Source organism: Falco naumanni, chromosome 15 (assembly GCF_017639655.2).
Source record: "Falco naumanni isolate bFalNau1 chromosome 15, bFalNau1.pat, whole genome shotgun sequence".
Lineage (NCBI taxonomy): Eukaryota > Metazoa > Chordata > Aves > Falconiformes > Falconidae > Falco > Falco naumanni.
Window position 1 is genome coordinate 20,474,458 of NC_054068.1, and position 24,681 is coordinate 20,499,138.

The following is a 24,681-nucleotide window of genomic DNA, read 5'->3' on the forward strand; positions in this document are numbered from 1 at the left end:
CCCCCTGCCGCGCCGTGCGCATGCGCGGGAGCGCCGGGAGCGCGCCGGGGGCCACGGCCTGGTGATAACGGGCCCCGCCGGGAAGACGCGTCCCCCTGGAGCCGGCCGGGCGCAGCCGTCTTCGGAAGAAATTTGTTTTGTGAACCTGGTTATTCCACTGTGGCCGAGCGGGGCCTAGCTCCTGTAAGGAAAACCGTGAGATGTGGATGTTTGCGGCAGGGACGGGCAGGCAGCGCCTGTCTGGCAGCGCCTGAGGGGGGGATGGGATCAGAAATGTTCTACAGCTTCACGTTTCGCAAGTTTTGTTTAAGCCCTTGCTGAAAATAAATGCGTTTGTTTACATCCCGTTTGCAAACAGGCATAAGTCATTATTGCAACACCCAGTGCGTACTTGTGCACAACTGAAGCAAACCGCTCTCAGGGTCGGCTGGGGTCAGCAACAAACAGAACCACTTCGGGGGTCCCTGCCTTTGATGCCCCCCGCCCTTCTCCCCTCTCTATACCCCCAAAAAAACACCTGAGAACACAGGGTTGTAGCAACTGAACAGTACAAAAGCGTGGAAGGACAGAGCTCCTTCCTTCTAGAAATCACAGCCTGAATTTCCCCTCCAGACAGTACATTCAAGCATGAGTACAGTGCTCAACATAGCATTCATTATATTAAACATCACGACTTTTTGATTTTTTTGGGGTGGGTGTTTTGGTTTTTTAGGTGTTTGTGTGCTCAGACTTTCTTTTTTTAAAAGCATTAATCAGCATTTCACATGATAAAACTTCGTAAACAACTTAATTCGAACAGATTTGTACCTGGTCGCTTACTGGATGAGGATGAGTAATACTACATTGTTCTCTGCAAAACCTGCTCATAAAAATTTCATGGGGGACATCACTATCAGAACTCAGGGTTCTAACATCACCAGCCCAGAGCTGGAGGAACAACAGCCAGGCACTTCATAATCATGACTATATTAATTATTAATAATTCAGCTACACAATGCAACTGTTGTATATTCTCCGATCAGGGATTTCAGGGAGGTAGCTAGCGTAGTATACCCACCTCCCATTGTCATCACCCTTAGGAAATACAGCACCATAATTTTCAAGTAAGAAATACTAGCCCAAAGGAGGGGACGATGCCCCTTGAGTCATGCTGCTGTGTAAGATACTGCATAGGTAGTTCATGGGTTTGATCTTTCAGTGTAACTTTAAAGAAGCAGTACTAACGAGCTCACGATCACATAAAATACAGAAAGATTGAGAACATTCTTCCCAAGTCATGTCCCTCTTTCAGGTAGCAACTAAACATACACAGAAAGGACAGCTTTCCTGACCGAGATGTGAAGATTTACTGGCCTGCAACACATACGAATTGTCTATAATACCAGACAACATAGAGTAAGTACATACACATAAACATATTTATATAAACAAAAGCATCAAAATCATACAGCACCAAAAATTCAGTAAGTTTTTTTATCTTAGGAAACCAATCAGTATTTTTAAATTAAAATATTACTTCTTCATTATTTTCCTTTAGCTGATGTGTTTTTACATTCTTTATTCAATTCTCCAGCCATATTTCAGATTGCTGAAGTCATATTTGAAGTATTACCAAGATCATTCACATTTGGAATAAGAAAGCATACGAGTTTATCTCCAAATTCCTTTACAGCTCTGTAAGACCTTTTCAGTCATTTAAACAACCTCAAAGTCAACAGTACCTTGCCAGACACCTTAATTTTTATGAGCTCCTTAAATAACATCATTCAAGAACAACAACATTTGCAATTTAAACATACAAACATCTGCTGTTAGAAGACAGCAAAGCTACACAAAACTACATATTAAAGAATACAGTTGACTGGAATTGTCTTCTTGAACAGCATCATTGGGGGGAGCTGATTTCTGGCAAATTCTGTTAGCTTTGCAAGTTGACATTGTGTAGCACTATACAAGATAGTCATTAACTGTCAATTAAAACTGTACCTGCTCCTGTGCAATTACCTTTAAGAGAATCAGCGATTAACCTGCACAAGATCAGCTCTCTGTCATGGAGGAATGCAGCAGAGCTGCTATTTAATACAAGGATAGAGAGAGGATCCAGACTTCTGATGTCTAAGTTACGTGTAGCTTATTTACAAGGTATGGATAAGTTACAGGAAGTCCACCACGCTTCACTAAACATTTTTGCAGCACTCGATCAGAATAAGTACTCATTATGCAGGACATCTGGATACTCCTATTTCACTTTGCACGTTAAAGCTTCCTTGCGCATAATTCTAAAAAAATACATTGCAAACCATGCCCAGATCCATTCAGGTAGCTGCTCACCCAATGTGAACTGTGGAGAGACACAGACAGACAACAGAAGAGAAAAAGAAGAAAGGAAAGGACAAATTAAGACATATTCCATTAAAGTAAACAGTTTCTCCAATTCCCAATAAAGCAAGGCAAAACCTGCTTGAACATCAGCAGCTAAGCTTTACATTCAACCCACTGGGAGTAAATATATTTAGCCATTTTGGAAGTAGTGTCCACAACTGAATAGTTAGGTTCTGCAAAAAAAATCCTGAAGCGGTTTGTCAAGTTCACAACAGTAATACTGTCCACTTCCTTTTATTGCCACATCTTGCCAGAATCCTTCCAGTCCCTTTTATTCCTTTTGGACTAATCCCCACTTCTTCAATTTCCTCTACTCAACCTATCATGTGTCCCTAACTAGTGGCTTTCGATATGTGACCAGTGTTCCTAAGATTACTTTGGAGCTGTCATGGCTTAACCCCAGCTGGCAACTAAGCACCACGCAGCCACTCGCTCACTCCCCTCTCACCCAAAGGGATGGGGAGGTGAATCAGAAAGGAATGTTAAACCACAGGGTTGAGATAAGAACAATTTAGTAAGTAAAGCAAAACCTGCACATGAATTCACCACTACCTTCCATTGGCAGGCAGGTGTTCAGCCACGTAAATGAAAGCAGGGCTCTATCACGCATAATGGTTACTTGGGAAGACAAATGCCACAATGCCAGATGTTCCCACCTTCCTTCTTCCCCAAGTTTATATACTCAGCATGACATCATATGGTATGGAACATCCCTTTGGCTAGCTCGGATCACCTGTCCCGGCTGTGTCCCCTCCCACCCTCTCGCTGGCAAGGCCTGAGAAACTGAAAAGTCTTTGACTTAGTATAAACATTACCCAGCAACAACTGAAAACACCAGTGTCCTGTCAACGCTGTTCTCACACCAAATCTGAAACACAGCACTGCACCTGCTACTAAGAAGAAAACTAACTCTTATTCCAGCTGAAACCAGGACAGGAGCCCACAGTCTGCTCCCAAAAATTACAGCCTAACATATGGAGGACCAGCTTCCAGGTAGCTTAGAATAAAAATACAGGTTTTTTTCCCCTGCTATTATTCCATTCTTCCTACCCACTCTTCCCCAAAGTGGAAAAATGCTCGATAAGTTAAGATTAAAAAAAGCTACTTCTGTTCACAGAAGACTGTAATGCTTGCCCAGTGTGCTTTTGAATAAAAAGTTGTTTCTTTCCCATTTTTGCTGCGCATTTCAAGTGGGAATTGGATTCACTCTCTCATCCTAAAAATATGCATACCCAAGCATAATTTTCTAAAGCAGAATTGGTGACAAAATACAGCACAAAGTCTGTGAGTCCTACAATATATATTGCATTTTTTCAGAATACGAACAGTTTTCATTCGGACTCCTAAGCAAACATCTTATTTACTTCTATTGACACACATGAAATAGTTAAACTAATTTTATTACCTTTATTGCATGCTTCCAGTAACCAGTAGTCCTGGTGGATAACCCAAGAGTAGAAACAGCATGACTAGCATACTCTTCAGCAGAAGGAAAAAAGAAAGATCTTTTTGATGTAACACTGCTGCATGCTACCATTTTTGTAGCAATTACAAATGGCGTTAAACTCTGAACAAAAATTCCTTTTGAGGCATACTCATAGTGTAGTGCTCTGCTGAAATAGTCCAAGTAGGTCTAGAAAGATAAAAGCAGATAGGCATTTTTTTTAAATCAAGTCCCAAGGCAGAGTTTTGTTAGAATTACAGAGAAGTTGTAACATATTCTACACATCAGCTACAAAACCTTGAAAAAATAGTATAAAAATACACATTTCTCAAGTATCATCAACATTTCTTTTTGTTATTTGTTTACTAAAAACCTGCAACAGTAACTTGCAGGACAAAGTGACTGCTTAATTCTCTGATGTCAATTTAACAATCTGACAATTTCTGCTTAAAAACAATACAGAAACATTTATTTCATCTAAAACAAACACCTTGTCTAGTTTGAGGGCATCACAAGCTAAGTATATATACTACTGTCAAAATGATAAAATGAAGTCCCACTCTTTAATAGATTTACAGGTGAATTTCATATTCAACTGATCTTCCCCCAGAACCTATGTTAATTACTTCCTGGGACTCCCTTGTGCAAAATTAAATATTAATTTGTTTAACTGTAGCTCTATTATCTCCTTTAGCTCATTTTACTGTTACAGAATAACAAAAAAAAAGCACAAGCCTGATAACTGGGAATGCTGGAATCAAACAGACAGAAAAATAAGCATGGCTCACTCTTACCAAGGCAGCATCACCGACACCATGCTAAAGCTACTGCTGTGCCACCACAGCCAGTTACCCCCAGGAAAAAGCATTTTAGACTCAGCTTGTGAGTGAACATGTTTCTGCTCCCAAATGGCCTCGCAAAAGCACCATTCCCAACAAACTGTTGGGAGAGCATCTTCTACAAATGCTCTTACACCTGCTTTAGGAAAGCAAAACAAACCGACCCCTTCAAGCACTATGCACTGTTAACACACAAAGAGACTAAGAATGCTGCTAGAGCAGCTTGTTTTCACTTCTGTGCCAGTGTAATTGTTCAGAGGTCAGGCTTTAAACTGCACTGCTGATCGAGGATTTGGATTAATGATGGCAGCCAAAGAAACCTTGGTTACATTTGGTTTTGTTCTTTTTCATTCAGGTACTTTGTTTTAGTTCAGAGTGCAGTTCTGCATACACTTAGCATAACCAAATGGCAAGATACTCTGCAACAGAAACAGGAATCTTAAGCCAATTCCTATACTGACAAAAATCTTCAAGGAGTTTTAGACCTTGGGTAATAAGAGCTGGTTTTGCTCCAGGCAAAAGAAAGCACACACAAGAGCTATCCCAGGAGCAAGACTGCATAGGTGTTAGACTACAGCTCCCACCAACAGCTGGGAGCAATAATCACTTGTGTTTAGACACCAGATCTAGGTGAGATCCTTCTACAATCTCAGTTGCTTTTGTGGATTCAGCAGCAAGTCATCCAGCATAAATCCACATCCCCACAAGCATTAGTACTTCCAGAATCACCCAGCTTCCCCATCCTAATCATTATTGACTGGATCTCCTCAGGAAGAGTAATTGGCTGGGGAGAGGGAGTACTTTTCACTTCTCCCAAAATATGGTACAGAAAATGGTGTAAGAAGCCTTTTTCTGCCCCTTGGTGTTAGGTGAAGCAATGGCTTGATTTGCCAACAGTCCTCTTCACAGTGGTGGCTTAAGTACGAGTATAGCCCCTCTTGCTACCCAATACTAGTGTGTAAGTAACTTGAGGTATGTCTGCACAGGTCAGCTGAAGAAGAGGGAAATTAAATTCTTGGCCCTTCCAATGTGTCACAGAACTGCCACTATGCTTTGCACATCATTCGTCTGAGGAGGGTAACATTTTTCCTAGAACTACTGCTATGCCACAATTAATAATCCAGATAGCACTGACTTTGGTACAAAGCCCAGCATTCTTAAGCATAAAGAGTTTACTGCTTAGTACATGTAACATTCACCTCCAATATTTGAACAAATCCCTGAAAAAACTTGAAGTATTTTGATATCCTTGCTGAATAGGTTTAAAAAAACACAACAAAAAAGCCACACAACCTATAATCTCCTTTGCAGCACATACCACTAAACGTTACAGCCCAACTTACTTTAGAGGCTCCATAGATTGTCAACATTGGTGTTGGCTGACAACAGGATGCAGAAGAAATGTTCACAATTGCCCCTTTCTTCTTCTCTGCCATGCCCGGCAGCACAATATGCATCATCATGTTAGCAGAAACAATATTTACGTTGATCATGTCCCACAGAATATCCTCAGAGAGATTGGTAAAATAGTCTGGGTAGGGATAAAATATTCCTACATTATTCACCAAAATCCCAATTTCTCTATCTTTCAGAGCCTCCTTAATGGCCGGGTAAGGCTCACGACCCTTGCTGAAGTCAGCTACTATAAAATCTGTTTCCACTTTATAGGTTTCAGATATGCTTCTAGATACAGCCTCCAGCTTCTCTTTGCTTCGGCTGATTAAGATGATGTTGACACCACGTTTTGCAAGTTCTTGGGCATATGCCTTCCCAATACCATCTGTGGCACCTGTAATAGAAAATAAAACACCAAGGTGAAAATCAGAGCAGCACCAGCCTCCAGTTTTGGCAGTTCTTTCAATTATAGCTTTATTCTCTTCTCTGAGATCATGTGGCACTGAATCTGCTGATCTCAAAGCCACAACATTAAAGACAGTGTTGTCAGTAGCAACGTTCTGCTATCCCGCGACATACAAGTTTTATATTTTCTATGACAACAACAGAGAGCTTAAAGTAGAACCTTAATGAAAGGCCGGGATGTCAGAGATATATGACTTAAACCTTGCTGAAGAACTCGAGCACGTATGAAACCCCACAGGAAAAAAAGGATCTTGTCTGTATCTCTGTCTACGCTGTACACGTTCAGGGTGTACCTTGCAAGTTTTGGGAAAAATTGCTCTGTGATTCTTTCCCAGCAGTCAGTCAATATACTCAGAATGCCAGTCTCCTGAGGAATTTAATTTATTTTGGCACTGAACAACTGACACTGCTCAAGCAGATTAACTCGCAACCAGAGATCATACAGGTCCCGGCTTATGACATAAAGCTCACTCAGCAGTGCAAACTAGCAAGCTTTACAGTACTGGCATGTTTTATAAACCTAAGCAAATACACTGCTTCAGTCTCTTACCAGTGACCACGGCCCATTTCCCGTAACGCTTGACAAGATCGATCTCACCACCCAGCTTTGGAATTAAATGCAACCTGATCATGCTGTAAGTGTCAATCGCAAGAGACACACACTTTCTGACTGTGTACCAAGCTCCAACTATAGCCAGGGCCTCTATGTAAAAATTGCAGGAACGACTGATCTCTCTGTACAAGAGGTAGAAACGATCCACTGCAGCCATGGTGATCACAAGCCTGGGAAAAAAAAAAAAAAAAAAAAGACAAGAAAAAGACACAGGCAATTATTACAATTGCCTCTTGGGCCATGTAAACTTTTCAGACTGAATGGATAACCTTTGAGATTCAGCATGTTGCAGTCTGAACACCATTTTGATGCTGAAAAGCCTCAAGTCAGACTGCTAAAATTTGGGTATGACCTACCATCAGCCTCACTGGTTTAGCCATTTAGCCCTTATACAAGGGTTTAATTACTGATCAGTTATCCTGCAATAACACTGATCAAGGATACTGTAATAAAACAGTTCGAGGCCAAGCAGACTGGGGAAGCTCAGCACATAACAACTAATTTTGGAAGATTAAGAACCACCTATGGAAGAGGCAAGGGTAACCAGCAGGAGAGGGCTGAGCACATGCGAAACAAGGAGCTCTTTCAAGCACAGAAAGCTAGATGACAGAGAACGGAGCTGAGGGGCAGGAGCACAGCTCCGGGCCCCAGCACCACCAAAGCACCAGCCATTTCCCAGCAAGGCCCCGCGCCTACCGTGGCGGCCAGCTTTGAGAACCCTTGAGCCACGGGCTAGCACCGTGTGTCAACCCCACACCGCACATCGGCTTCCAGCACAAAACACTACCGTGCCCCACATGACTTTCACAAGTAAATAATTTTTAAAAACAAGCGTAAAACCCAACCGCCGCTGCCGCTGGTTGCTGCGCGGCCGTTAGCCGCCGCCCTGCCCTCGCTCACAGGCCGGCCCGGCCGCAGGCCTCACCGCGCCCCCGCCGCCAGCCCCGCTCACAGGCCGGCCCGGCCCGGCGCCTCGGCCCCTCGCTCAGCCCCAGCCCTGCCGCTCCCAGCCCGGGGCCTCTCCAACGGAGGAAGACCCCCCACCCCGCGCCGCGGGGCCGTTACCCGCCCGGAGTCCCGGGGCCGCGGGGCCGGGCCCTCCGCCGGCAGCTGCGCGGCACCGCCAGGAGCGGCCGCGGCGCCTTGTGGGCCAGCGCGGCGTCGCCATGGCGACGGCTGAGGCGGTTGGGGCGGCTGTCCGCGCCTCAGGACCGCCGGCAGGAGCAGAGTTCCAGCCCCTCTGCCCCGTCCCTCGCCGTTTATATCTACCCGGTGCATACCGCGGCGAGGCCGGGAGCGGCCCCCACCCCCTGCGCCGGGGCCCGGCTCAGGTAACGGGAGCGGGGGGCGTTAACGGGAGATAGAGCGGTGCGCTCTAGGAGACGAGGCCTGTCTAGAGACCTACCGACTTGTAGCGGCGAAAAGCGTGTGGGGGGAAACGTGACAGCACCTGCAGCCTCGTGAGGAGACTAAAGTTTGCCTCAGGAGCCCGCCCGGCTTGCAGCGGGGCAGGCGTTACGTAAGAGCGGGCTGTGCCTCGAAGGGCCACCATCGCTGCGTCACCATCGCTGCGTCCTCTGCTCTGCAGCTTCCAACGGAAAAAAGTGACTCTCTATTTAGAGAGGCTTCTTGGTGGTGGTCCTGTGTCCCCTGCGTGGGATCCGTGGTGGGCAAGGTTTAAAGTAAACTCTCCCTGCCTTTTGGTATCTCAACAGTGAGTAGACCCAGGCTGCCAACTCCACACAGGCTTCATAATTTGCTCACACTGGTCTTTTATCTGTAACAGGTTCTCCTACTAAAACCTTTAGGTGTTTTATCTGGAAGAGTTGAATTGTACATCAAATACTGACGTTTGTCTAAATCACAAATCTTAAAATGCAATCACAAACTGGAGACTTGGACAAAGGCCTTGGAGGGGAATACCTGGAGGGAGAATCTCTGAACACCACCAGAAATAAAGCTACCCACACAGAAAATGAAGGCAATTCTTTCAACGCAGGTGAGCCCATACAGCTGGCTCACTAGGACTCACGTAGGGAACTTTAGTTTGCATAAAGCCTAGACATAAACTCTGTCATTACTCACATGGATGCGTTACGAGTTTATTCTTTCTCCCAGAAAAGTCACTGAAAATCTTGCCGTAACCGAGGCTTACTCAACTGCTATCTGCTTGTGCTTCCTCCCTCCTTCTGTGTCTTTACTTTTGTCTTGCTGGAGGGATACCTTGTCCTGTGTTGCAATCATACAGCTAGCCTGACCTCTGAATGTTTTAATGACAATCATATTTAAATGAGCTGGTACAATCATCTTGCTTGTCTCTTTTTAAGTGCATACACTACAAGTGCAACTAGAAGGTGCAGAGCAAAAATCTGAAGAGAAAAGTATTTAAAATGCAATTAATCAAAGGCAATCTACAGACAGGTTGAATGATTACAGCCCTGGGTATGCTTTCCAAAGTGTACAAAAGGGTAAATTTGTAGAAGAGCTAAGCTAACAAACAGTGCTTGAGATGACTCTGATATGCTGCTACTGTAGTCTCTCTACATGCAAAGTTAGCAGCCTTGTTAAACTCAAATCATCATTAATTAAATGTAACATATAGTGGATGTCTAAGACCACATCGATGCCAGTACTTTAAGACCAGTGCGTACTACCTGACTTCCAGATGTAAAAAAAAAAAAAAAAAAAAAAAAAAAAAGTGGATTTTAACAGTTTATTTTGCTACTGCTTATTTTACTACTTTGCCCTCTACAAAAATTAAGCTTCCTTTCATATAAAATGTTGGCAAAAATCTTGGTTAGAGCACTTATTTTCTGGAAAGTCTCATTCAACTGCTCTTCAAGATTTCTCTAAAGTAATTGCCAACATGACACTTTTGCCCCACTGGTGCTTCTAAACTGCAACTTGTTTTCTTACTTATAAAGATATTAAAACTCAAGAGAAAGCTATCAGCGGTATGTCCAGAGCAGATCAACAGAATGGACAAAAATCAGATGGTGATCACAAATCTGTAACCAGCTCATCCAGTCAAAGGACAGAAGAAGAGCAGGGCTGTGTAAGGTAATACATTATTTGTGGATGTTTTCTATTTAAATCTTGGCATCACTGAAGTCAATGTGAGTTTTGTTATTCAACATGTCAATTCAGGAGAACAATTTCGAAGATGAATTTAAGAATAATCAATAAATCAGGAATTAGTGATAGTTCCAGCATTTGTACAGCTTTTTTTAATGGCCACAGTAGCAAACGGCATTCTGACTTCATGATGTAGTCTATTTAATGGATATGTAGAAAATTGTGCAAACTCTTTTGAGAGTCATTTGTTGGTAGAGTTGACCATTTCTCAGCATCAATTCAGACAATGTATTGTATTAATTCATCACTAGGTAAATATTACAGTTGTCAGGATAATTTTCAGCAGAGGAAATCCAGAGGTACCTCAGGTAGTTGACAATAAGACACACCTCCTTTGTAAGCTTTGGCTCTGATTTTGGTCCAGCCTAAACCAGCATATGCTGCAATGAAGGTTCGTTAATAGTTGTGAAATGGGATTATTCTTGTGTTATCTCCAATTAAGCATGTTGCAAGCAACTAATAAAATTAAAAACCATATTTGGTACTACTTAATAACATTGTTGAAAGTCTGGTCACATGGGTTAGTTGTGGAGTGATATATAAGGAACAATGAACATTTACCCTCTATACCTGCTTACATGTTGGTGAAACTTCCCAAAATTTATCTTGCTGCTAACTTTAACGTAGCTGTTTTATTAGGGACAGTTACAGTCCTTTAAAGTCAAGGGAAAGACTCACTGAGTTACCAGGAGGTGGATTGGACTGTACTTACATAGAAAACTTTATTCTGGGCTAATCATCCTGACATGCTTCAGAATTAAGTTCTCGTGAAGAGTGATGGCAGACAGCAATAACTGCACGTAAGAATCAGTGTTTTGAAGGAACACATTTTATGATTCTATAACTTGCCTGAGGATGCTAATAATTTGATTAAATGCTACTACAAATAGCACAGTGAAAAACAGTGGGATATACTGCAAGTAGCTAGCATACAGTAATGTACCTGAGTTGACAATACAAGAAAACAGCATGTATTTAAAGATTTTGCTTAAAGTTTAAAAATCTTTTGTTCCTTCAGAGGTTTGTATTGGCCACATTTAGTTTACAGGGCAGTTAGAAGCTGACAATCATATTTTGTATTGTCCCAGGAACTCAATTGACTAGTTGACAGTATTAGTTTTGCTCTTCAGCAATACTGAGATTTGTAGTGTAGTAAGTAAATATATCTAAAAGCACATTCATTATGAAAGGTTTAATTTCAATGCATTTACTCAAGTCTTTTTGTTATTTTGAAAATATCTCCATGCTAAGAAAATCTTACTGTTACAGACCTTAGGCCTGCAAATACTTATGACCACAAATGCAAAGTTTGATTTGCTCATATGGAATTGAGAAGTAGAAAATAATTTTGGATCATTTAACACTGTACTTCCGCAATATTTCTTTAAGTGAGGGGTATCTACTAGAAGTTTTATTCTGGAATTCTGTTTTACAAAATCTAATCTTCCTAAGCAAGAAGATACAGATATTTTCTGCATGGAATGTTTTTGCTAGGTGTTTTCCTCATGGGTTCTCAAGTTATTTGTCTGTAATGTTACTAAATTTTATGTAGCCGAAAAACAGTTCCCTAGCAGAGACTTTGCAAAGAATAACAGGACACTATCAACTATAAACCTGTTGATCCAGTGCTGTCTAGCACAGGGTCCCCAGATAACAGCGTAACACATCCCATCAGCAGCTTTTTGCTGTGATCCATTTCTATTTTAACAGTTTTCAGGCCACCCACCACTTTGGGGGTTTTCTGTCTGCTGACTGCTGTGTGCAGCTGTGGCCTTGTTTGGCTGCTGTTGGCTGCAACCCAAGTGCTTTGCCCCCGCAGCCCCTGCCGTTTCACACTGTAGTTTTCTGCCCAAGTCCTTTTGCCAAGTCCTCTGCCCCTGCCCTGTTCAGCTGCAAGCCACAGCTTCCCTGAGTAACCTTTTCTTGCTTCTCACTTGCATCCCAAAAGGAGTGGAGATGAACATTAAGCAATTACAACTGAACAGGTATTACTCATTTTCTTTCTGTGGTATTCCTAACCAATCACAGTTGTGTATTAAAACTGTCTTGAGTGCTATTTCAGAATCAGCATTTCATTAAAATGTTAGGTTGGTAACTATTGAATTTGTAGTCTGAGAAAAACTTTGCATATTGGCTATGCCACCAAAGATCCTGCACCAAAGCAGCAAGGAATGGAGGAAAGAATTGGAGAGGAAGGAACCAGAATCTAACACAGGATCATGCTGCTCTTTTCCAAGAAGGCAGACTCTTAATTCCTGACCCACTCTCCTATGTAGTTTCTGTTTTTCAGCAGAAGAGCTCACTTCAAACAGGTAGAAATGGAAAGCTACTCTAAAGAAACCTACTTTTTTTTTATTTGGAGTGTAGTCTTGAAAGCTGTAGCTATTTCTCTTACATAAAAGAACATTTCAGAATGTGCACTGAAATACATTTTTTGTTTTGCTTCTGCTTCCCATTATTATTTTAGAATGACAAAAAAGATTCTGAAAGACATCTGTAAACAACAGAAATTATACTTGACCCCATGCTTAAATGATACACTTTACTTGCATTATAAAGGTAAGATATGGACATGACTATAGATTTATTACTCTTAAGTAGCGTTTTAGCAGAGAATTATGGCTTACTGAAGTAAGGTATCTGATAATTCTTTTAAATTAGAAACATAATTTTATATAATAATGAAACAGTGAAACAAAATGAGTCAATATGAAAGTAGAAAAGTAAACTGATTATAGACTTTACTTTGTGGAGTCATTCAAAGGATCAGTAGGAATCAAGGGATGTTATCCCTCCCCCCCAAACAGTAGTCTGATAAATGTCTTTCAGACGAAAATAAATATATTTCTTCTTAAGTGTGTTTGTATAAAGAAGCTGTTTTCCAGCTTTGAGAACTTTTTTACTGCCAAATAAAAATGGTTAGGAAGAAAACAAACAGTAAAGACTTGCTGTACATTATCAAATACTACTGAAACAAGAAGATGTTGCTAGAATGAATGTGGATCATCCTCTTGTGATCTTTGAGCAGGTTTTTGCATGATATGGTTAGCTTGTTCAGGCTAGTGTAAGAATTGTTTTAAATAAATAGGACATGCTAAATCTACCTTCTGCATTTGGCCTTGTTTTTGCTATTTTCTCAATATGTATTATTTGAGCGTCTAAGGGACTGCACAAGATACAGACCAGAATAGGTGCCTATATGTTTTTGCCCTTTATGGGCCAGGTACTGTACTATTAATTCAGTGGAAATATTGGCAGCAACTTCAGTACAGGTGTTCTCACAGGCTGTTTCAGCAGCACTGGTTTAATGAAATTTACTTTATCAAAGACTTGATTTTAGCCAATGCCATTTCATTTTAAAACATCTTTTCCTGCAGGATTTAAGCGCCTGGAAAATCTTGAAGAGTATACTGGATTGAAGTGTTTATGGCTGGAATGCAATGGCTTAACAAAAATTGAGAATTTGGAGGCTCTGACAGAGTTGCGTTGCCTCTACTTGCAACTCAATTTAATTAAGAAAATTGAAAACCTTGAACCCTTACAAAAGCTGGATTCCCTCAATATCAGTAACAACTACATTGAGACCATTGAGAATCTCTGTAAGAACTTTTAGTGCAACATGTTTTAACTGATAACGAACCCACATTCCCAAACTGTGACTAATCTATGCTATTATTAGTGGCACTAGTTTCAAGGGGTTTTTTAATTCATGTTAAAATTTTTGCACAATATCCCATACCAAAGTCCTCAAGGCTTTTATTGAAGAGTCACACCTATGTATTTTGTAATTTAATAGATGGGAAACCAAAGGAGACATAGTAATTACATTCACGTGGATACCTAGGACATTTAAGTAGCTTTTCTTCACTTCTTAATAACATCTTAGTACCCATCTGTGTGGCAGACAGGCTGACAGTCTAGTTTTCACCATTTACTTTACAGTTAAGATGTGCTTTGGCAGTTGCAGACTGATTACCACATGTTTTATGTCTGTTACAGGACCTACTCCATTTTCAGTAGAAAATAAAAGAATTCCTGTACATTATTATTTGTGTACATTGGGAGTAATATGAAACACAAGCTCTTGCTTTTATGTAACTGACTAGTTTGAAACATGAATTAAAAGCAGCCAGCATCCCAAACCCAAACAACTATTTTTCCCACAGTGAAGAAAGCAGCTTTTGAGACCTAGCCAAAAAGTGCATATAACAGAATATCAAATTCAGGAAAAAAACTCCCAATTCAATATAAACAATTGTTTTGAGAATGCAGTTTTCTACTTGCTCCAGAAAGCCCTCTGTGAAGCAATGACACTTACCTTTTCTTTTGTTGTAATGTTCTTGTCTGACAGCTTGTCTGAAAGTCCTGCAGACTCTGCAGATTGCTCACAATAAGTTACGAACAGTGGAAGACATACAGCACTTGCAAGAATGCCCAAGTATTTCCGTTCTTGATCTTTCCTACAACAATCTAAGTGATCCAAGTATTATAACTATTCTGGAGACCATGCCTAATTTGGTAAGCCGAATATAGCTGAGGGTTTGTATCACGTATGTGGATGAATCCCATTAAATGGTTTTGCCGGGTAGTCCAGTGCACAATAGCTATCAGTCTAAAAGGAATGTTATTGAACATTATTTGGTTCGTTGTAGATTACCTGTAGCACCCAGGATGTTTTATTCACTTCTTGGTTTTGAAACAATCGGGAAAGTACATGTCCAGATTGGGGGTTTTGCTACTCAACTTTAAAAATGGTTTCCCTTCTTTCTCTAGCGTGTGCTGAATTTGATGGGTAACCAAGTGATAAAGAAAATTACTAATTATAGAAAAACATTTATTGTTCGACTAAAACAACTAACATATTTGGATGACAGACCAGTTTTTCCAAAGGATAGGTAAGAAACGGAGCCATCTCCTTTACACAGCAGTAAAGCTCAAATGCTGATGATCACTCACCCATTTTTTGTTAATGTTGTCATGGAAGAAAAGGAAGACTGACCAGTATAACTTATTGAGGGTGGGTGACTTTGAGTACAAGAGTATTATACTACAGAGTCCTATATCTAACATACCTAAAAAAACCCCTGTGTTTTTTCACAGGAGAATTAATTCTTGAACAGAATTGTTATATGCCGAGTCTGTAGACCAGGGGCAAATCCTGATTTCAACAGAAATTGAGCAGGTGTCTGGAAAAGCAGGGACAAGATCAACATTCCTGACAGATCTCCGGTGGTGTAATCACCAGCATTTGAATATCTTTGTTTCTTTTGTTGCAGTTCCACATACAAGATAAGATATATGTGCACCCCTGTTGCATATGGGATTGTCACTGCTGTATGGTTGTTTTTTATTCTTGCAGCTATTTTATGCTGTTGCAAGCTATTTTAAGTTTAAGTTAATCTCACATTGTAAAGATAGGCTTTTATAGCTATATTACAGCAAGCTTTTGTGTTTTCATTAGAGCCTGTGCAGAAGCCTGGGCTGTTGGAGGGCTTGAAGCTGAGAGAGCAGAAAGGGAAAAATGGCATACTAGAGAGAGAAAAAAAACTGAAGATAGCATCAATGCTTTAGCAGTGATCCGGAAAAAAGCAGAGGAAAAGAAAAGTCGAAAGTACATGGAAGAAAGGGAGGCAAGTGCAAAACGTGGAAATGGAGGTGCAGCAGACATCCTAGAAGGTTTGTCATTACTAATTTTGAAGATGTCTGTGTCTGCTTCAATTTGAATGTTTAAAATAAATGAATAGTTCCTAAATGTTCAGAAGGAGGCTGATGCAATTTTTGGAATATATTTATGAACCTTATTTCCCCCATACTCAATACTTTATTAGTCTTGGTGCATCTTAGATTAACCACAATGATTTTAAGCAATCATCACCTTTCTCACTGCTGATGAAGCAAAAAAACCCTAACAAACCACTTTCTGTCCCGATATTTCAAGCTCTTGTGCTTGTCACCACAGCAACCAGGTGCTAGCCAGGGCAGCGATGGCTCCAGCAGGCATTCATGGGTGGGGGCAGGCAGTTACACCCCAAGAGCGATTCTTCCCCAAGATGCAGAACAGGGCTGGCCTCAATAGCCACTTGGGCTCCAATAAGATCCAGTGATAACCGCCTCACCAGTCCCTACCCAGGCACCTCTCCACTGCTGCGTTGGCTAAGAGTGACAGCTTCAGCCTAGAGCCCACAGCAGTGGTAATACAGGCAGTAAGAGGAAGGTCTTTAATAATTTGCTTCACCTACTGCCCTTTTTTATGCCAAATTCTCCTGTCACCTTATTCAAGGAGACAGACGTTTATGACCAGAAATAGGTCCCAGCATAACCTTCCTATGTGAAGTACGCACTATGTGAAGTATGTGAAGTGCTCAGGTTAAACAGCACTGAAAGAGTTTTTATCTACCTGATACATTTTGGGGTTTCACGGGCTCTAAAATTAAATGTCGTTGACTTAACAAGTAAAACTTTTTCTGCTAGCATAAAGGAGATGGATAACTTCAGTATTTGTCACTGATCCATCAAAACGCTCAAGCATATATTTAAATATTGTGAGTCTTTTCAAAGTTAACTACAGATACCAGACAATTCTTTACTATAGTGTTTTCTCTAGATGAGTTTTTTTGCTGGGGAACTGTATTTGCTGGGGAGTTGAGACGTGAAAACCCAGAACATTGCTGTAATCTTGGGAGGACTACTGATCCACGAATAGCTGCTCAACCAAAGTAGGAGCTTGTGATGCAGGTTTTAGGCCAACCTATTAAGACGATGCAGTAAAGTTGGGATATTTAGAAGGAGTAATGGTAGATTAACTCAGCAGTTTTAAGGAACTTGTTTCTTCTGTAGGAGCGCCTGCAAACTCAGATGACAGTGGTGGAAATTCTAATACATCAGAGACTTCAAATATATCAGAAGAGGAAAAAACTCAAGAGAAGACAGAGACATTTAGAAATGAAAATTTTGATGTTCATGATGAAGTGATAACACTTCTACCAAATAGGGGAGAGAACACGGATTTCACATCCGGAAATATTCTTGCTAGAGTTCAAGAGGATGCACAAGAATCAAACCGTTACAAATGCTCAAACTTCAACAAGAAGACAGATGGTAATGTGCACAGTGAAAAATCAAACAAAACTGAGGATGCAGAGACAATAAGCCAACCTTAGTGTAGCACTGCCTCTGCTGTGATTGAAACCAACTGATTCATAGATGAGAACAGCCCGTTAGTTTTCCACGGTGACTAGGTGAAAATCAAGTAATACCGGTTAAAATATTCTTTAAATTAAAAAAAAAAAAAATTGAGGGCTGAACCTGCAACTTCTGCTATATAAAGGTGGAATTCCACTTCTCAAGTGTACCAGATTTAGTGACAGGACAGGAGAGCTTATGGGTTTCCCTTGCTCCCATGTAACTGTGCAGTCTGTCTGTCAAGCTAAGCCGGACATCACTCTCAAGGTGGTTTTGTGCCTTCAAACAGAAGGCTATTCCATTCTTCAAAATGGAAGAATGCTTTTGTAGATCTGTGGAACATGTTATGGCAAAATGCAAATATTAATTTATACAATGTAAGGGAGCCCAAGAATATGATGGAAGTGCTGGATTCAGCTGTGAATTTTGTAATGGTAGTCAGGTCCCCAGCAGCTTGGTTTTGCAGTGCTTGCTGTTGCAATATAGGAAGTCTTTTTATTCAGTTAGTTCTTTGCATCTAACTATTGTTTATTCTTTAGATCTACCAAGAGAGAAGGCAGCTGCTGAAAAGGCCACACTTCCTGAACTGGACAAATATGCTGAAATCAAACAGATCAAATTAGAGACTCCAAAGAAGCTTTATCTTGATGTATGTATTGGATTCAGATTTTGAGAAATTCAGATTTGTGTCTTGTCTGCTCCCAAATTAATTCTTGTAAGATCCTGCCTAATAAAACTATATGGCCATGTTTCTAAGAAAGGTCTACTATTAGGAAAAGTTAAAGGAAAGAAGGAAAAAAAAAAAACAAAAAAGGGAAGTTGTAGGGGTATTCATTCTCTCCAGTAGCATGTATAAAGAATTTACTACTGCTTCCAAAGTTTATTTTGTCCTTTGGCCATAAGTCACCTGAAGTTGACTGTCTATCTTCATGATTTCTCTGGAGAAGTTAATGAGGATTCTCTTTTAAAAAACAGAAATCACAACAAAAAGAATCTAGTGGATACGTGCATCCTCTTAGGCAAAACTTAAATGAAATATACAGTTGAGAATGTGAACTATTGCAGAAAAAGCATAAGGAAGAAAGAGCCACCCACTCATTGTAAATGTTAGCTAGCAGTATTAGATGTTATAAATTGATTCTCAAATTATAAGTTTTAGGTATATTTCCAAGAAAAGTAGAATGTGCATTATTCACATATATAATAAGTGATTGATGTTCGTAATATGGTCTTCTGTTATCTAAAATTTCTATCTGATGATGCAAATATTTTGACGTTTAACCACATTTAATCACGAGAAGAACATGGATATTGCTGAAAAATACAATCTCACTTCAAAGGAGAACTATTCAATATGCCCTAATTATGACAGTGCTGCTAAACTGACAGCGTCAGATTCTGACATAACTAGCAAGAACAAACTTCTGAGGTTATGATTTCCCAGAGCACTTACTACACTCTCTGATCTCTTATACTGCCACTGTTAACTAAATTCTTACTGGAATGGCTTAGAAAAGTCATTTGTATCTTTTCCATGCTCTTAATTTCCCAGGAAAAAATTCCATCCTGTTAGCAAAGGGCTCAGCCCACTGCTTCATAGAGCTTACTGCTGCATCCTCCTGTTTGGCTGTTTGTAGTAATAGGTTTAACAAGGATAGTGGAGAGAACTGGCAGCAATTCCAAGTATATACAGTACTATTTTTATAAGTAGATGTTACAGGGTCTGAAATAAAAGCTTTAAATAAATACCAATAATGTAGGTACCCGCAACGTGAAGATCTCATACATTCAATGTCTTTTTTATTTTTGATGCTATATGGCACCATAGCAAGCTCCTTTGCAGAAACTTTTAAGATAGTATAAAAGGAACTCTTCAGCATACACGCATGGGGTTTCTTTTGACACATAAAAGGTGTGACTATTCTAACTCTACAGAAGAAAAAACAAACCCAAATTGCACACTAAGTCAAATTTCAGTGTTCTATGCTACTTCGCTCTCCTGCTGAAATTTAGTAATGGAAGGAGCTTGTCACAACAACCTCCAATACTTACGCTATTGCAGATTTTCCGAAAAGACTTAGTGCTGACATAGCAGGGAATGGCTGTGAGGATGCCAATCGTGAGAAGCTCTGGAGCAGCACTATCGTCTTCATTCGTATCCTGGAGTCAGTAGATGGTCTCAGTAGTCATATAAGGGAGAAAAGTGGAGGAGGGTTTGTAATGCGGTGGTTATGACATCCCTCTGTCAAGCAGAAACAAGCTCATGTTGCTGCACATGCCTTGGCAGTGTTTGAGCGATATTCTGTGCAGCTAAACCTGGATAACTTCTAGTAAGCAGTTTTGGTTTGGAACAGGATTGACAGCTATTTCACTTCCCTATTGACATCAAATTCCACCTACTAACGTTGGTCTCAAATCTTAATTTGCACATTTTTAATGCTATTCTTACAAAGCTCTGTGACTTCAGGACATGCCGCACTGTGTACAACCATATCAGAAAACAGAAGTTTCCTTTGTTGACTTTAATTCTGTAATAATCTTCACCATGCAAGACAGTACAGATTAGATGTTCCTGATGCTACTACACTGGGCACCTTGCTATAAAATCATTAAGCTCTAAAAACATCTGAAATTAAAAGGAGACACTTTTACCAGTATTGGCCTACACTAAAAAAAAAAAAAAATGTGGCAGAAAGGTATTATTTTCTACCTGTGATTTTATATTCCCACCCTCTGTTTTTTCATGTCAGCAAGCAATAGTTGTCTTATAAATTTTTCTAATGGAAAGCTGCAATTATTGGACCTATCTGAAGAAAAACAGTTCCCAGCAACAAGTTTGCAGTTCTGTATCCTTAATTATGAGCTATGCACAGTAAAACATTGTTTATTAGATGTATTTAGGTTAACAGTTTACAGATAAACAGTTTCAGGTAGACTGCAGGTCTTGATTTGACTGTTTATCTTTTTTCCGTCTTACTCGCACAGCATAGTAGAAAATAACATTCAGTGTGACATTCAGGTTATTGCCTTCCCATCTGCTATTCCTGGAGACAGATGAATTTTACTTTTCCCACATATGCTTAACAGAGAAAACTGTCATCTTGGAGAGGATGACAGTGTGGTATTGCTGGCTGTGGCTTCTTACCCTGAGAAGCGTTGTTTTGAAGAAGATTCCCAATGAGATAGAAATTTTGTATGTTATCGTTTACAGGAGCTTTTCCCACTGATTAATGATCTTGTGCTTGTCTTCAGGAACTGCCTGATTTAGAAGATCTAGATGTAAATGAATTCTCACCAGAAGAGGAAATCTTTGTTCAAAAGGTAAGATTCATATTTATTCCAGTGATGAAGCTACCCCAAAGACATCTATAAGTGTTTTGCAAAATGAGGATAATTAAGTTGTGAAATGCTGGTTCTGGAGATGTAATCAGTTATGCATTTATAAACTAAAATAGATGTTCCAGCAGATCTTCTCTATCCACTTACAAGTCTTTTTTAAATTTGATTTTTAATATTACTGCATTGCCAAAATGGGAGAATGAAAACCTAAGATCAAGTAATGCAACAGTTAAGTAAGATTAATTTTTTAGTAGCACTTTAAGACTGCTCTTAAAAGATACTTTACTAGTACTAATATGCTGCGAAGGACTGAATAGAGAAAACAAATTGCCTGCTACTGAATAAAGTCAGACTTTTCAACTGAAAACACAGAGAGATTTAAACTCCTCTGCTCCACTGTGGACTACTCAGATACAAGGCAGTTTATGGCCACATTAGTGTTGTGCTGTGCTCAAACTAACCTTCTAGGCAAAAGCCTATAAACAAAAAAGAGAAGAAAGAAAAAGAAAACAAAGATTAAAAGCACAGCTTTGATTCTCATGCTGATGTTGACTCATACTTGCCTTGCTGGAGACAGAGGCTGATACAGTACATACAGTACATGTTTTTACAAGTCCCTCCAAGATAATGCAAACTTTTCCTACAGTCAGTGTAAGGCATGGAATTTATTTACTCTTGGTCACAGGCTTAAAACAGCATTGCAAAACGTCTTGGCCAACAAAGCCTCCAGTTAGAAGATAAGGGAAGGGAACAGAGAGGATTATTGAGGGAGTGTTAGCAGCTCTCATGCTCCGAAGGGTGTTCAGTTCTTACGTGAATTCAGACAGAGATGTTAGTCAGGTCCCTCTCTTTGGAGGTGAAGTAATATAGAACTGAGCCCACACGTTGCTGAATTGCTGAAAGAAATAATCTTTTTTATGGACTGTTAATAGTTTAGGCTCAGTTCATCGCTAATGCCTGAGAAATAGTTAACCTAATATTCATCCACAAAGAAGTAGTGCTGTGGGTAAAGCACAACTTCCATACATTTTGGGAGAACAGCACATCAAAGCTGTCAACTGTTATGTGGACCCAAGAGATATTTACCCATCTCTTAGCTTTTACATCTAGAATAATATATTTTCAATTACATTTTCTACCTTTACAGCAGGAGGATCACCCAAAGATTGAAATAATTTCTGAAATGGCAAATGACAGCAATTCTGCATTAGAGGAAAACAATCAAAGCATGTTTGAGAATTCAGTAGAAGAAGTTCCAACACCAATTTTTTCAAATGTGTCTAAGATACATAAAAGGCATGAAAAGGAGCACTTAAGATCCCTTGTTGAAAGCTTCTTTACAGAGCCTGCTGATTCAGTAAGGTACCTGGAGATCAAAGATAAACGAGCAACCCCATCAAAACCCTTGATACAAGAGGTTATCGCTGAGCCCAAGGATAATCTACTATTGTCACCAGTCTGCAATCGACCAGATGACCCAAGCCCATGGGAAGAGGGTGGTAAGATTACAGTGACATAATTAATCACAGAGAAAAACGTGGGTGGCACATACACACTAAAAGTAAGGATTCTATTCAGCTCTTGTTGAAAAGATTTTCAGTCCACTGTTAGTTAACAACCACATCTTCCTTTTATTTATGTGGGAATCCTAATAAATTAGGAATTAGAATGTTATATTTTCTTCTTCCGCACAGGATATCTTGCTGAGTTTTATTTAAATGGTTTTAAAAAATTGGGCTCTACATATCTTTTTCCAGTATTAAAGACCACCAGTAAGTTTCATTTGCCTTTTGCCTTCATGCTTTTTACCAGGGAATGGCAGTGATGGCAAAGTACAGTGCCTGGCTGAGGGTGAAGGATGTCCTCACAAAGCACAACATGACAAGGTCAGTGGGAGTGGATTAGATGAATCACTTTGAAAAAACCCAGACCAAATCTGGAGCACAGTGCCTGGCTGAATGCATGTGGTTACACTCAAAATGCAGAGCTCAGCAACAGGAGTGTTAGTTAAAACTTACATACACTTAACTGTGATGAAAAAACCCCACTGCCTTCAACAGGAGGACTTTGTGTTTCAATCAGCCAGAGGCTGCTGCAGCCTCCAGTGTCTGACCTTCGGTGCAGAACTTTAAGTTATGTTAGTGTGAAGAAAGCCCATAATCCCCCGTAACCCGCAGGCAGCAGGTGCCCTGCATTCCCACTGCCAAAGCTGCTGGAGATCCCTTGGTTCCAAGCTTTTCAGAGCAGCTGGCAGCATTCACTACTTTGAAAGTGAAGGCACTACTGTTTTCAGGTTAAATTCCACTCTCTTATGCCGTTTTTTCCCTTGCATCCTTCATCCTTAGCGTTTCATTACATACATAATTTCAATGCGTAATTTAACATGTTTCTGTTATTTGAACTAAATAAAGATTCTACTTGTAACCATATCTATTTTAACTTGCATCATCTCCTTACCAGTATATATTATACCAGATGGACTGTAATGACAAATGGAGATTGCTTCTTAACATAGTATTTTATGGATCTAATATGCATAGGTATCATGACTGTTTATGCAAAAACAGATGCAGAAAGAGTTTGTCCATGCATGCAAAATCTGGGTTTACCTTTTAGGGCAATCTGTGATGAAGGATATCCTTCCATCTGCCATTTTCATTGGTTTTCATTGATAGATGAGTCTTGGGATCTGGATTTCAAGTGTAACAGAAAAATAATGAGCCAGTCAGTAGTGGCAGAAATACAGCTTTGGCGTAAAAAGCTGAGCAGAGGAATTCTTTCATTAGCTTCTCTCTTATATCATGGTGGTAGTCTTTTGCCAAAGTGAAATGGAAAGTAACAGCAGTGATGCCTCAGCCATGGTCTCTCTTCTTCCCTTCCCTTTTGTGTTTTTTTTTTTTTCCTTCTCTCCCTGCTGAGCTAGAGAATAAATTCAAGGAAGCGAAGATTGCTTGAGAGCAGTGCTTCTCTGCGACGCCACAAAAAAAGAGTTGGGGAAATGGACAACTCTTGGCCAACTCTTCTGCTGAGGCACTAACGGCTCTCATTTTCCTCACAGAAGCGGTTGTGCTAATCAGTTAAAAAAAATGATTGCACACTTTTTAAGCTTTAAGTATGACATAAAAGAGTTGGCCTCATCTTCAAAGCCTAACATTTTTATGATACAATGAACAATCACTAGCTACATCAGGAGTAAGCTAGGCTTTAAGTGATCTCACTTCATAAAGCCATACCCAAGTTTAGGTGGGTGTCTTTTTTCGTAGTTTTATAAATCTCTAATAATTTGTAATAAATAGAATTGAACAGGTCTTGTAGATGTACACAATTAAAGAAAAAAAGTATTACTATGGGCTTGTCAAAAAGATGTATTCCCAACTAGCTGGGCTTAGGTGCCATCTGGTGGTAAGAGAAGTGGTCCTGAGTGTAACACAAAATAATTGTAAAAACCCTCAGGGAAGACAACACAACTACTTTAAACTCCAGCCATTTTTCACCTTCCATGAGTAAAAACGTGCTGGTAAACCCCTTGGCCTCCAGGACAGGGCAGGAGGATGAGCAAAGCGCCTGTGGAGAACAGGCTGGTCTTCAATCTTCTCTTTAGAAAGCTGCAAGTGCTGCCAACGACATTTGTGAGCTCAGTCCTAAAAAATACTTGCTTCCGTTTCCTGACAGAAAGCTGGATAAAGACTGTTTTGAGGGCTTTGGGTTGTGCATTTTTTGTGCTGTCTTTTAGTGCCTGTCCTGGCACCCACTTACTACACTAAGAGCAAATAAGCAGGAAGGACCATAGTATCGTATCACACTTTAAAAATGTTTATAAACAAAAGATCTTTAAAAGTCATTCCAAGGGTAAATTTTGAGCTCTACTATCGCTGAAAGCAAGGGGG

The 24,681-nt window shown here is 40.2% G+C and overlaps 2 protein-coding genes and 1 long non-coding RNA gene across 5 annotated transcripts; 2 read left to right on the forward strand and 1 right to left on the reverse strand.

Moving 5' to 3' along the window:
• Window positions 1–81: 81 nt before the first annotated feature.
• LOC121097704 lies at window positions 82–1,767 on the forward strand. The gene is made up of 2 exons (XR_005831054.1): window positions 82–183; window positions 1,292–1,767. It is a non-coding gene; the product is annotated as an uncharacterized LOC121097704 (long non-coding RNA).
• On the reverse strand, window positions 1,323–8,312 carry HSDL1 (hydroxysteroid dehydrogenase like 1). 2 transcript variants are annotated; one of them, XM_040614898.1, is made up of 5 exons: window positions 8,204–8,312; window positions 7,076–7,308; window positions 6,009–6,454; window positions 3,788–4,015; window positions 1,323–2,341 (listed from the first exon to the last, which is right to left on the reverse strand). In XM_040614898.1, the coding sequence occupies exons 2-5, from the start codon at window positions 7,293–7,295 to the stop codon at window positions 2,240–2,242; spliced, it is 996 nt and encodes a 331-aa protein (XP_040470832.1). In that variant the 5' UTR covers window positions 7,296–7,308; window positions 8,204–8,312; the 3' UTR covers window positions 1,323–2,239. The 2 variants fall into 2 exon arrangements, with proteins under 2 accessions (XP_040470832.1, XP_040470831.1); XM_040614897.1 differs by lacking the exon at window positions 8,204–8,312 and adding an exon at window positions 7,835–7,965.
• A 59-nt stretch (window positions 8,313–8,371) lies between these two features.
• Window positions 8,372–23,272, forward strand: DNAAF1 (dynein axonemal assembly factor 1). 2 transcript variants are annotated; one of them, XM_040614895.1, is made up of 13 exons: window positions 8,372–8,469; window positions 8,925–9,137; window positions 10,063–10,198; window positions 12,741–12,832; window positions 13,651–13,872; window positions 14,625–14,791; window positions 15,047–15,168; window positions 15,735–15,949; window positions 17,111–17,371; window positions 17,995–18,104; window positions 20,708–20,776; window positions 21,942–22,293; window positions 22,607–23,272. In XM_040614895.1, exons 2-13 carry the CDS (start codon window positions 9,014–9,016, stop codon window positions 22,711–22,713), a joined length of 1,977 nt encoding a protein of 658 aa, XP_040470829.1. In that variant the 5' UTR covers window positions 8,372–8,469; window positions 8,925–9,013; the 3' UTR covers window positions 22,714–23,272. The 2 variants fall into 2 exon arrangements, with proteins under 2 accessions (XP_040470829.1, XP_040470830.1); XM_040614896.1 differs by lacking the exons at window positions 8,372–8,469; window positions 8,925–9,137 and adding an exon at window positions 12,222–12,258 and having other exon boundaries at window positions 10,087–10,198.
• The last annotated feature ends 1,409 nt before the right edge of the window (window positions 23,273–24,681 follow it).

What these genes read in the sequence shown, in the direction of transcription:
- HSDL1 (XM_040614897.1), bottom strand. Translation starts at nt 7,902, where the DNA reads ATGTGCGGTGTGGGGTTGACACACGGTGCTAGCCCGTGGCTCAAGGGT. An exon ending in CAATCTATGGAGCCTCTAAA is followed by an intron (nt 4,016 to 6,008) that starts GTAAGTTGGGCT and finishes TTATCTTTCTAG; the next exon opens with ACCTACTTGGACTATTTCAG. An exon ending in ACTGGAAGCATGCAATAAAG is followed by an intron (nt 2,342 to 3,787) that starts GTAATAAAATTA and finishes GTCTCTCCACAG; the next exon opens with TTCACATTGGGTGAGCAGCT.
- DNAAF1 (XM_040614895.1), top strand. Translation starts at nt 9,014, where the DNA reads ATGCAATCACAAACTGGAGACTTGGACAAAGGCCTTGGAGGGGAATAC. An exon ending in AGGCAATTCTTTCAACGCAG is followed by an intron (nt 9,138 to 10,062) that starts GTGAGCCCATAC and finishes TTACTTATAAAG; the next exon opens with ATATTAAAACTCAAGAGAAA. An exon ending in TGAGACCATTGAGAATCTCT is followed by an intron (nt 13,873 to 14,624) that starts GTAAGAACTTTT and finishes CTTGTCTGACAG; the next exon opens with CTTGTCTGAAAGTCCTGCAG.